General features: G+C 40.0%; 1 protein-coding gene across 1 annotated transcript in view; it reads left to right on the top strand.

Annotated features, from left to right (window-relative positions):
• COL23A1 (collagen type XXIII alpha 1 chain) overlaps positions 1 to 13,106 on the top strand; it is a 218,110-nt gene that overhangs the window by 135,486 nt on the left and 69,518 nt on the right. Inside the window, exons 18-19 of the mRNA XM_075599144.1 lie at positions 1,220 to 1,276; positions 11,971 to 12,021. Coding sequence (XP_075455259.1) covers positions 1,220 to 1,276; positions 11,971 to 12,021 — 108 coding nt within the window. The remainder of the gene's footprint in view (positions 1 to 1,219; positions 1,277 to 11,970; positions 12,022 to 13,106) is intronic.

The raw sequence follows: 13,106 nt of genomic DNA, 5'->3' as shown, positions 1-13,106 counted from the left end.
TAAAAATTCTCGAGACTTAAAGTAGACATTTACTAAGCAGTTTTCTGCTATTATTATCCGGTGCTGGAAGACACCTTATAGTCCATTCAAGTATGAGCCTAATTGCATAGGCACCGCTCCTCGGCTCTATTTTCTGTACCAAAAATAATTCATATTTTCTTTTAAATGCATGTCAAAGCCAAAGTGGGGAAAATACTCTTTGTTTTTGGCTGGAGAGCAGATCTGTTTATATGCATTTTATGTATTCATATTAGACCTTAAGTGAATGAAAACACAACTAAAGATACAGCATAGAATCTGCAGAGCACACTTGTACATTAAAGTAAAACAAAATGTGTGTACAACATGGCACATTTTTCTTCAGTGGCTCATTATAGATACTGTGCGGTAAAATAGTAGAATCTGAGAACAATGAAAGACGAAAAACTTTGTTACAATGGGAAGGGAACTCTAGACATTTGAAATAATGGAAAAGGCTGTCAATCTTTATGAATGTGCTCTGTTCTAATCTATATAAATATGTTTGAAGTAGCAATCCGGTCTGATAATGTTTTTAAAATGTGTTTACAGCATTGAAACTGAGGGGCATTCTTTTTAGCTCTGAGGGAGCCCCCAAGTTTCAGAGATACTTACCGATGTAGCTACTGGTGTTTCATCTTCCTGAAGGGGGAGCTTAACATGGCTACTAAACCTTGTGGCCAGTGGGCCAATAGGAAGCTGTAATGTCATCCAGTGCACCTTCCTATAGGATGGCTAATTACTTCCCAGATGAAACACTGGTAACAACAAAATTGTGCAGTTTAGCTCACACCCCAACTCCTCCCAAAAAACCCGCCCCCCCTCCACCCCCAACCCACCACCCCCCCTTCCCTTGGTTTGAATGCTGTAAAAAATGTAAAAGAATTTTGGCATGATTGCTGCTTTAAGCAAAATTGTACATTTAACATTTCAATTTATAACAGTGCTATAAGTCTACCTCTGTGGGATATTTGCAACCTTTCATGATTTTGTCATCCACGTTTAAACACATGGCACTATATTTACCAAGCAGTGCTAGGGAAAACCCTTTACAGCTCCTTCAAGTGGATGGGACGTATGGTGTCTTTCAGTACCGGAAGGTGTCTTCAGGCATAGCATCACTTAGTAAATATGGGCTATGATACTTTATCAGATCATTATAGTATATAAAATTTATATTTACATTGATACCATATTGTAGGGAGCTGATGGACTAAAAGGAGAGAAAGGTGAAGCTGGAGATTCTAGTCAAAGTCTTGTAAGTGTTTTTTCTTTTTTATTATACAACATTTCGTACCAAAAAAGTACTGTTCTTATGAATGTACCACTTTCCATCAATATTTTAAAGGGCCTAGGTAAGACAAGACAATAGAGAAGCAAAAACCTGGGGCATTTTTATCCTGCACCTATATAAAAGTAGTATGCTCCAATTCTGCCCTGTCTGCCCTAGTTCCTACTTGGGGAGTATCAGTAGGAGAAGGTGGGGAGCAGTAATATATTGCACATATGTTAAAATGATGCATCACATTCTGCTTCTGTGCACCATTCTTTTTCCTTTTTATTCGTCCAAAAATTCCACCATATGAAGTGGTATAAGTCTACAGTTTCTTACACCTGATGCAAAATGTTACTTACATACGAGTCAATGCAACTCTGCTCCCAAAAAAATGGATCAGTGCTTCAATACACACTTTTCTCTGTGTTGATATAATATACCATTGTGTTATTAAGGCAGCTTCAGCAAAATTCCTTTCTGGTAGAGATTTTACCAATTACGTGTAACGGGTATTCCTCCCCCCCCCAATCGCAGATATAGTGTGGGGTGAAAGGGAACATACAATGTTACCAGGTGTGTGGTGCGTTACCTGTTGGCTCACAGGAGGGCTGAGCTTCCGCCACGGAGAACCTGGGGCACTATATACTAGGGGTAACCACTTACTCAATTCAGCGCCTCCACCTGCGATGGCTCCCACCATAGGGGGAGTGGTTCCTCGCAGGACACATACAAATAATCAATACTCACACACAGTGATATATATAACAACTAATAGCATTTACTGGGAACAGCATATAACACATATCACGGCAATAACATCATAACATATCAGAACAGGTGTCCCTCTCTTGAGGAGACACTAACTGCGACGTCCCGCAGGATGCTTCCCCAACACCAGGTGATCCCACCCAGTGTCCAAAGAACCCCACCCAATGTCCCGCACTCTTGCAAAGAGAAGCAATGGGTGACTGCACAGCCACAATTACACTAAGGGCCCGTTGGTGCACTTAGAACTGTATAGTACCTGCCGAGCACTCCGGTGCTCGGATCAGCAACAACTTCACAAAGGATCAGTCGTAGGATGACGTCATCTGATCTCCAACCAGACTCTTTGCACGCGGACCTCCAAGGGCGATCCCACCCTGGAAACAGTCTTTGAGGACCTCAACTTGGATCCGAACCTCCTAGCAGGAACCGCAGCGTCCGCTGTGTCCCTATCTAATCTACCCTATTGTGACAGGATCCCTAACCTAGGACCTGTCCCTACAGCACTAAGTGACACGCGCTATGCTATAGGCCGTCCCTACAGCACAGCAACCTGTAATGGCTTTGGGGGAAACTCCTAGGGGCCTATCGGGGTAGCCTATCTTATGCAGGGGTCCTTGACCCCCTGCACCCGCACTACCTCCTCCCGAACTACCCAAGTCACCTCAGCCTCACTATTACCTAACGGGTCCCAGCGCCTACAGCAGCAAGCTGTAGCTCACTGGATGCTGGCAGCCAACGTGCTGCGCAACAAGGTGCCTGCCTGTCAGACCTCACAGCACTGACAGCCGTGACTCTGACAAGGCAGCACTATACTAAGGGCAGCGTCCCTATCTTGGGCCTCCCTCAGCACTTACCCACTAACCTAGTGGGGAGTTGGGCCCTACCTGGGGGTGTGGGTACCTATAGGGGTGCAGGTGCTGCACTCGCTCCCCGCACCCTTCCTTCCCTCACAGCTCACTGACTCCAACTTGCTTAACTGATAACTATCAGCACATGTAGCAACACCCTGAAACTTAACACTAAGTCCGCTGCTGCCTTTCTTCCCTTCTGTTCCCCAGCTCCCACTAATGCAAGTGACAGGGTCCCTAACCTGAGGGCTGTCCCTGGCAACACTCACTATAAAGGGGTACTTAGCTATCTCGGGCCCTGGGGGTGCTGGCCTAGTCCCTGACTCCTGTACCCTACCTCCTTCCCTTGGCTGCTCCTGTCTCTGACTAACAAAACCCTGTCTGCACACAACATTGTTGCAACTCTGCAGCATGAGAATCTGCCAGCTCTATTGGCTTCAATGCTGCCTGTGACAAGGGTGAAAGTGCAGTCCCCAGAGGCTGCTGGGAATTGTAGTTCTTGGTACAGCTCTTTTCTATGGGGACCGCGTGCGCGATCTTTACTGCGCATGGGCGAAGCTCGCGCCACAACCAAGAGGGCGGTGCCCACCAGGAGAAGTCGCCGTCCCCTTCCCCCACTGCCACAGGGGTAAGGCAAGGGGCAAAGGAAGATCAGGGGAACCGGGGGTGACACCCTTACATACGTATGCATATATTTATCTACCTTTGCTTTAGATAACCACATCCTAGATGCATTTGTATATTTTAAGCATTAAAATATCATACAAAATGTATAGCAGTACACATACTAGAAAAAAGCAAAACCACCTGGATACCTTTAATTGTGGTCTTTTACATGTGACTTTATACTGTATCTATGTACATCTACTACCAAAATATGTATTTACACTTCTGTGAACCTTTTCAGTAAGGAGGTAAGATGGTATAATCACTTAAAGCCCAACAACATAATTGGGCTCCTTATTCATTCTGAGACACTAACTCTATTACCAGATAAGGTCCTGCAACTTGAAACTGATGTCATATCTGATAAGGAACTAACCACCCTCCATACAAGCTTATAACCAAATATGGCATGTCTTCTGGGCCACCCTCCCTCCCAATATAACTTTAAATACTTACTAATGTGACTGAATCTATCAAAATATACCATATAACCACCATTAGAATATCATATTGTATACAGTTAGGTCCGGAAATAATTGGACACTGATACAAGTTTTGTTATTTCGGCTGTGTACCAAAATAAATTCAAGTTACAGTTAAATAATGAATATGGACTTAAAGAGCAGTCTATCAGCTTTAATTTGAGGGTATTCACATCCAAATTGGAGGAAGGGTTTAGGAATTACATCTCTTTAATATGTAGCCCCCTCTTTTTCAAGGGACCAAAAGTAATTGGACAATTGACTCGAAAGCTGTTTCATGGACAGGTGTGGGCTATTCCTTCATTATTTCATCATCAATTAAGCAGGTAAAAGGTCTGGAGTTGATTGCAGGTGTGGCATTTGCATTTGGAAGCTGTTGCTGTGAACCCACAACATGCAGTCAAAGGAGCTCTCAATACAAGTGAAACAGGGCATCCTTAGGCTGCAAAAAAAAAGAAAATCCATCAGAGAGATAGCAGGAACATTAGGAGTGGCCACATCAACAGTTTGGTATATTCCCTGAAAAAAAGAACGCACTGGTGAGCTCTGCAACACAAAAAGGCCTGGTCGTCCATGGATGACAACAGTGGTGGATGATTGTAGGATCCTTTCCATGGTAAAGAAAAACGCCTTCACAACATCCAGCCAAGTGAAGAACACTATCCAGGAGGTAGGCATATCATTATCCAAGTCTACCATAAAGAGAAGACGTCACAAGAGCAAATACAGAGGGTTCACCACAAGATGCAAACCATTCATAAGCCTCAAGAATAGAAATGCCAGATTAGACTTTGCCAAACAATATCTAAAAAAGCCAGCCCAGTTCTGGAACAGCATTCTTTGGACAGATGAAACTAAGATCAACCTGTACCAGAATGATGGGAAGAAAAAAGTATGAATAAGGCTTGCAACGGCTCATGATCTGAAGCATACCACATCATCTGTAAAACACGGTGGAGACAGTGTGCTAGCATGGGCATCCATGGCTTACAATGGCACTGGGTCACTAGTGTTTATTGATGATGTGACAGAAGACAGAAGCAGCCGGATGAATTCTGAAGTGTATAGGGATATATTGTCTGCTCAGATTCAGCCAAATTCAGCAAAGCTGATAGATGGCGCTTCACTTTACAGATAGAAAATGACCCAAAACATACTGCGAAAGCAACCCAGGAGTTTTTTAAGGCAATAAAATGGAATATTCTGCAATGGCCAAGTCAATCACCTGATCTCAACACGATTGAGCATGCATTTCACTTGCTGAAGACAAAACTTAAGGCAGAAAGACGCATGAACAAACAACAACTGAAGACAGCTGCAGTAAAGGCCTGGCTGCATCACAAAGGAGGAAACCCAGCATTTGGTGATGTCCATGCGTTCCAGACTTCAAGCACTCATTGCCTGCAAAGGATTCTCGACAAAGTTTTAAAAATGAACATTTTATTTATGATTTTGTTAATTTGTCCAATTACATTTGAGCCCCTGAAATAAGGGGACTGTGTATGAAAATTGTTGCAATTCCTAAACGTTTCATACAATTTTTTTGTTCAACCACTTGAATTAAAGCTGAAAGTCTGCACTTCTATTGCATCTCGGTTGTTTCATTTCAAATCCATTGTGGTGGCATACAGAATGGTAGTGTGCAAAAAACCAGGCGCTTACCTCAGATTAGAAACAAAAGTGTGCTTACAGTAAAGCGGTTAATTCGACAATAGCTCTCTTACAAATACTTGGAGCAAACAGTAGGATCCCTTCAGCTTCAACCCCAGAAAAGGGTTAATCCAGAGCCCTTATAGAAACATGGGAACAAACAAACAATGGGGGAGCATGGGATTAGAAAGACATATACAATAATAATGGTGATGAATATTGACAGTAGTTCCAAAGGTGGGGGGCGGGTTGTAAATATAATAATACTTACACGGCCATGTGTAAGCAACCACAATTAGTGATCACCTCCTTGAGGGCGAGCTGTGCCTCTCCCAGCTAGATATAGCTGTATGTTGATAGGGTTAGGGGAAATGATATATAATCTATAAGGCTATACTCACACGGCCCTGTGTGAGCTGGTGTAGAAATTGGTTACTTTGGGGTTAAATTTAACCCATCCACATCTATTCGTCACGTAATGGGGGTTTTCTCCAGTATCCAGGGCAGCACGAAAATCAGTGCTAACTCCCAGGCGTCAGCCAGGCTCTCCCCCCAGGTGTTATGATGCGTGGGGGGGGGGGGAGGGGTTGGGTGATGAGAAAAACGAGTGAGGCACGGTTCCAGTTAAATATTCACAAGAAATCGCATTTATTAATTAAAACAGCAAAGGGACTCACATACATATAGAATGGACCCCTGGCCTCCTCACGCAGTCCAGGATCGAGTTTGAGCAGCTTTGTGCGCCCTTCCCGCGTCCGGGATGCAGGAAGAAAAACTATCCTGCTGGGCTGCAAACACTGCTCCACGGTCTGACTGCGGAAGCCTCCTTAGGTCAAAATCTTCTGGTGGTTTAGAGCAACGCGTTTCGTCGACACATCGACTTCCTCAGGCTCAAATAATGACGTTGCAGGGGTCTGGTGGCTTTTTATAGACCCTCTGGATGATTAAAGGATTGATTAAAGCTGATTTGTTGTTTCAAATTGAATTCAGCTTGGTTGTGTTGTTTTCAATGACATGGCATTGCATATATATGGAAAATCCTTTCTGTACATATTCTAACACACATATGTGCCTCTTGCTCACTTTCATACTAATATGAGTCTAAAAATCTATATTGGTTTCATTAACCATGTTAAAATCATTAATCAAGCCTCCATTAAGGTAGGGATCAATGGAATAAACTATCACCCGATAGGGGTAAGGATTTAAGACAGTGTTTACTTATAATGTCTTAAGTATATAAATATATAATACAATACAATCTTTATACAAATATCTGTAAAATCATTAAATAGCCATTGTCACAAAATTCTCCATTAACTCTTTCATCATTAATTAATGGTCCTATTAGGTTACCAGCTTGCATTAATGTCATGTATACCCCCTAAGCATTTGGCATTGAATTTGGGCAAAGAATGATTTTAGCAAAGGGCTATGTTCATTATAAACATCATATTCAAAATCTAAAAAATAATTAAAATTCATATAATATACACCTCACGTGTAATCTAAAAATTCAAGGTAATTACTCTCTAAAATATATTGATAATCTCGACACACTCAATGATTACTTATTAATGCATTAAAACATAAATAATTACATAAATACATAAAAATGTTTAAAAATGCATAATGATCGGAAAAAGAGTCTGAAAAAAAGGAAAAGAACAAGCGCAGATAAAAAGTTTGTTTAGATACTTTATAATGTATAACACTCTTCTTAAATAGTTAGACATATATGTGGCACTTATGAAAATGTCTTATACCTCTAGAAAATCACAGTTGCCTTTTTATATTTTTAGTTGAATGCTGCAATATCAAGGTCGACATTAAGACAAGCTGGGGACATAGATTTCAAACAATATATCCAAAACGTCTCTCTCTGTCGGAGACGTTTCAATCTATCTCCCCCTCTCCAGTTCTCAGGAACCACCTCTAATCCTCTGTAGAGTAGTCCTGAGGGGTCTCCCCCATGATGTTGTGTAAAGTGGAGTGGCACGCTATGTGTGGTCAGGCCCCTTCTTATATTGCCCAAGTGTTCCAGTATGCGGACTCTAAAACTTCTTGAGGTCCGGCCCACATACTGCAATCCACATGGGCACTGGAGTAAATACACTACGTAGTTCGTTCTACAACTAATTAATTGTTTGGTCTTAAAGACCTCTTTGGTGACATTTGAACTGAAGTGTATTCTGTCAGTAAGTGCATGTTTGCAGGCCTTGCACTCAAAACACTTAAAAAATCCTATTGGTTTCGGTAGCCAATTAGTAACCTTGGTTTCCGATTCTTTTCTATATACACTCGGTACCAGTCTACTTTTTATATTCTCTGCTTTTTTTAAAATTATGCGGGGTGTTTTTGGCAAATAATCTTTTAGTACTGGGTCTTTGCACAGCACATGCCAGTGTTTCCCTAAAAAAATTTTAATTTTATGGGACTCATTGTTATATTTGGTGACAAATGGTACAATAAAATCTGTTTTGTCTTTTTTTTGTTTTGGCACCATCAATTGTTCTTGGTTTAAATCTAAGGCTCTCAAGTGCGCTGCTTCAATTACGTCTGGTTTGTACTGCCTTTCTCCAAATCTGGCTCCCAGAATTTCTGCTTGTTCTTTATATATTTCAACCTCCGTACAATTCCGCCTTATTCGTCTAAATTGCCCGAACGGTATGTTATTTAGCCATCTATGATGATGGCAGCTATTATTAAGCAGAAAATTGTTGGCATCAACTTCCTTGAAATAAGTCTTGGTTTTAACCACATTGTCCTCAATGTAGATGGTTAAGTCAAGGAAGTTGATGCTTTCTTTACTTATCTCAGACGTAAAACTCAAGTTGACACTATTGTTGTTAATATGCGTCAAAAAGGGGCCGAGGCTCTCCTCACTCCCCTGCCAAACAATGAGCACATAGTCGATGTATCTCTGCCAGAGGACCAGGCTTGCTCCATATGGGTTCCCAGACCAAATATTGGTCTCTTCCCAATGTGCCATGAAGGTATTAGCATAGCTGGGAGCAAACCTGGTCCCCATGCGGTCCCGCACCTCTGCAAAAACATTGACCCATCGAACCAGAACAAGTTATGTGTTAGGATGAATTTAATCCCATCTAACAGAAAGCGTTTCTGCTCTGGTGGAACTGAAGCGTCTTTATCTAAAGCTGATGCCACTGCTGTACAGCCTCGGCCCCTTTTTGACGCATATTAACAACAATAGTGTCAACTTGAGTTTTACGTCTGAGATAAGTAAAGAAAGCATCAACTTCCTTGACTTAACCATCTACATTGAGGACAATGTGGTTAAAACCAAGACTTATTTCAAGGAAGTTGATGCCAACAATTTTCTGCTTAATAATAGCTGCCATCATCATAGATGGCTAAATAACATACCGTTCGGGCAATTTAGATGAATAAGGCGGAATTGTACGGAGGTTGAAATATATAAAGAACAAGCAGAAATTCTGGGAGCCAGATTTGGAGAAAGGCAGTACAAACCAGACGTAATTGAAGCAGCGCACTTGAGAGCCTTAGATTTAAACCAAGAACAATTGATGGTGCCAAAACAAAAAAAAGACAAAACAGATTTTATTGTACCATTTGTCACCAAATATAACAATGAGTCCCATAAAATTAAAAAAATTTTAGGGAAACACTGGCATGTGCTGTGCAAAGACCCAGTACTAAAAGATTATTTGCCAAAAACACCCCGCATAATTTTTAAAAAAGCAGAGAATATAAAAAGTAGACTGGTACCGAGTGTATATAGAAAAGAATCGGAAACCAAGGTTACTAATTGGCTACCGAAACCAATAGTATTTTTTAAGTGTTTTGAGTGCAAGGCCTGCAAACATGCACTTACTGACAGAATACACTTCAGTTCAAATGTCACCAAAGAGGTCTTTAAGACCAAACAATTAATTAGTTGTAGAACGAACTACGTAGTGTATTTACTCCAGTGCCCATGTGGATTGCAGTATGTGGGCCGGACCTCAAGAAGTCTTAGAGTCCGCATACTGGAACACTTGGGCAATATAAGAAGGGGCCTGACCACACATAGCGTGCCACTCCACTTTACACAACATCATGGGGGAGAGCCCTCAGGACTACTCTACAGAGGATTAGAGGTGGTTCCTGAGAACTGGAGAGGGGGAGATAGATTGAAACGTCTCCGACAGAGAGAGACGTTTTGTATATATCGTTTGAAATCTATGTCCCCAGCTTGTCTTAATGTCGACCTTGATATTGCAGCATTCAACTAAAAATATAAAAAGGCAACTGTGATTTTCTAGAGATATAAGACATTTTCATAAGTGCCACATATATGTCTAACTATTTAAGAAGAGTGTTATACATTATAAAGTATCTAAACAAACTTTTTATCTGCGTTTGTTCTTTTCCTTTTTTTTCAGACTCTTTTTCCGATCATTATGCATTTTTAAACATTTTTATGTATTTATGTAATTATTTATGTTTTAATGCATTAATAAGTAATCATTGAGTGTGTCGAGATTATCAATATATTTTAGAGAGTAATTACCTTGAATTTTTAGATTACACGTGAGGTGTATATTATATGAATTTTAATTATTTTTTAGATTTTGAATATGATGTTTATAATGAACATAGCTCTTTGCTAAAATCATTCTTTGCCCAAATTCAATGCCAAATGCTTAGGGGGTATACATGACATTAATGCAAGCTGGTAACCTAATAGGACCATTAATTAATGATGAAAGAGTTAATGGAGAATTTTGTGACAATGGCTATTTAATGATTTTACAGATATTTGTATAAAGATTGTATTGTATTATATATTTATATACTTAAGACATTATAAGTAAACACTGTCTTAAATCCTTACCCCTATCGGGTGATAGTTTATTCCATTGATCCCTACCTTAATGGAGGCTTGATTAATGATTTTAACATGGTTAATGAAACCAATATAGATTTTTAGACTCATATTAGTATGAAAGTGAGCAAGAGGCACATATGTGTGTTAGAATATGTACAGAAAGGATTTTCCATATATATGCAATGCCATGTCATTGAAAACAACACAACCAAGCTGAATTCAATTTGAAACAACAAATCAGCTTTAATCAATCCTTTAATCATCCAGAGGGTCTATAAAAAGCCACCAGACCCCTGCAACGTCATTATTTGAGCCTGAGGAAGTCGATGTGTCGACGAAACGCGTTGCTCTAAACCACCAGAAGATTTTGACCTAAGGAGGCTTCCGCAGTCAGACCGTGGAGCAGTGTTTGCAGCCCAGCAGGATAGTTTTTCTTCCTGCATCCCGGACGCGGGAAGGGCGCACAAAGCTGCTCAAACTCGATCCTGGACTGCGTGAGGAGGCCAGGGGTCCATTCTATATGTATGTGAGTCCCTTTGCTGTTTTAATTAATAAATGCGATTTCTTGTGAATATTTAACTGGAACCGTGCCTCACTCGTTTTTCTCATCACCCAACCCCTCCCCCCCCCCCCACGCATCATAACACCTGGGGGGAGAGCCTGGCTGACGCCTGGGAGTTAGCACTGATTTTCGTGCTGCCCTGGATACTGGAGAAAACCCCCATTACGTGACGAATAGATGTGGATGGGTTAAATTTAACCCCAAAGTAACCAATTTCTACACCAGCTCACACAGGGCCGTGTGAGTATAGCCTTATAGATTATATATCATTTCCCCTAACCCTATCAACATACAGCTATATCTAGCTGGGAGAGGCACAGCTCGCCCTCAAGGAGGTGATCACTAATTGTGGTTGCTTACACATGGCCGTATAAGTATTATTATATTTACAACCCGCCCCCACCTTTGGAACTACTGTCAATATTCATCACCATTATTATTGTATATGTCTTTCTAATCCCATACTCCCCCATTGTTTGTTTGTTCCCATGGTGGCGTACAGAGCCAAAATTATGAAAATTGTAGCAGTGTCCAATTATTTCCGGACCTAACTGTATAATATGTATTAAAGAAGAATCATTGCAAATCAGACAATATCATACTGTGTGCTTGGCATTTTGTCTTTATATACCGGATTCAAACCTAATTACAATATAATAATGTCACTGAAATGGAATTCTTACACCAAGGCTGATATAATTGTATTAACTGTACAGCAAACCAGTCAGCACTTACAAAATTAATTTTTATCATCAAAAGAATACATTATTGTATGAGAAATGTAAATGATTATTGTAAAACGCATTACATATTTATTGCTTTGTAAATTGTTGTTCTTCTTTTTAAAGATCATATCAGAACCAGGACCTCCTGGACTCCCAGGTCCTCCAGGCCCAGTGGTAAGTGTATGCAAGAATAACATTATATGATTTGTATTGTATTGTCAGGATACACTCATGTATGTTTTCTGTTATTTTAAAGCATATAGAGAGAGATGTATACAACCAGGTAATTAACAGGTTGACACAAGCAAATTATTTTCATGACAATACATTTTCTATGCAACAAGTGCAAGCACACTGAAAGTGTTTTATAGAGTACCCATTAACTTACTAAATATACCTCCAAAAACCCTCATCTATACAACATGGGGAGACACACCTGTAAACACACCTGATATATTTGGGAAACAAGGGAAGTTGAGTATGCAAATAAAAAAAATGTAAATATTCAAAGTGATTCCAATGATTTACATTAGCATATTTCCCAGGTATCTCTGGTGTGTTCACATGTACGTCTCTACATGTTATATAGAAGAGTGTTTTGGAAGGTATAAAAGTAAATGGGTATGCTACCAAATATCTCTCTAATTTCTCTCTGTCATGCAAACATTTTGCACATCTCTACTAGTAAAATGTATCACTGTATATATAACTTAAACAATAATTATTTGTCTGCATAATCTTCCATAATTTCACAGCTAAAAACAGAACTACTGTACAGTATCTTCCAATTTTAAGATGGCAACATATCTTTGAAACAATCTAAAATAGTTGGTCATATGGACTGCTTCCCTCCCCGACTCAAGCTGCACTCCTAATACCATCCTCTATTTGTATAATTTATTTTATATATAGTAAATATCAACAATCTAATTTTGTGTCCCAGTTTGTTACTGTTTTTATCACTTGACGCCCTTCTTTTTTCTGTATCACTTTAATATATCCACATAAAATGCAAATAAATGTTATTTAAAAAAAATAGGTGATAATACAAACATTAAAATGGGAGGTGGCCCAGACACAAATAAACTCACTATTGTAAGCACAGAAACATGAAATCCTGCGGATTAGAGGATGGGAAGCGAATGTCTGTATGATGACCTTTCTGCATGCTTTAAATATAACCGTTGTATAACTTTGTAAGTGTGAGGAAAATTACAATACTGCATACGAATCAGTTTAATTCATTTATGATAACTTTG

This window comes from Ascaphus truei, chromosome 5, assembly GCF_040206685.1.
Source record: "Ascaphus truei isolate aAscTru1 chromosome 5, aAscTru1.hap1, whole genome shotgun sequence".
In the NCBI taxonomy this organism is placed as follows: Eukaryota; Metazoa; Chordata; class Amphibia; order Anura; family Ascaphidae; genus Ascaphus; species Ascaphus truei.
This window is presented reverse-complemented; position numbering and strand designations above follow the sequence as displayed.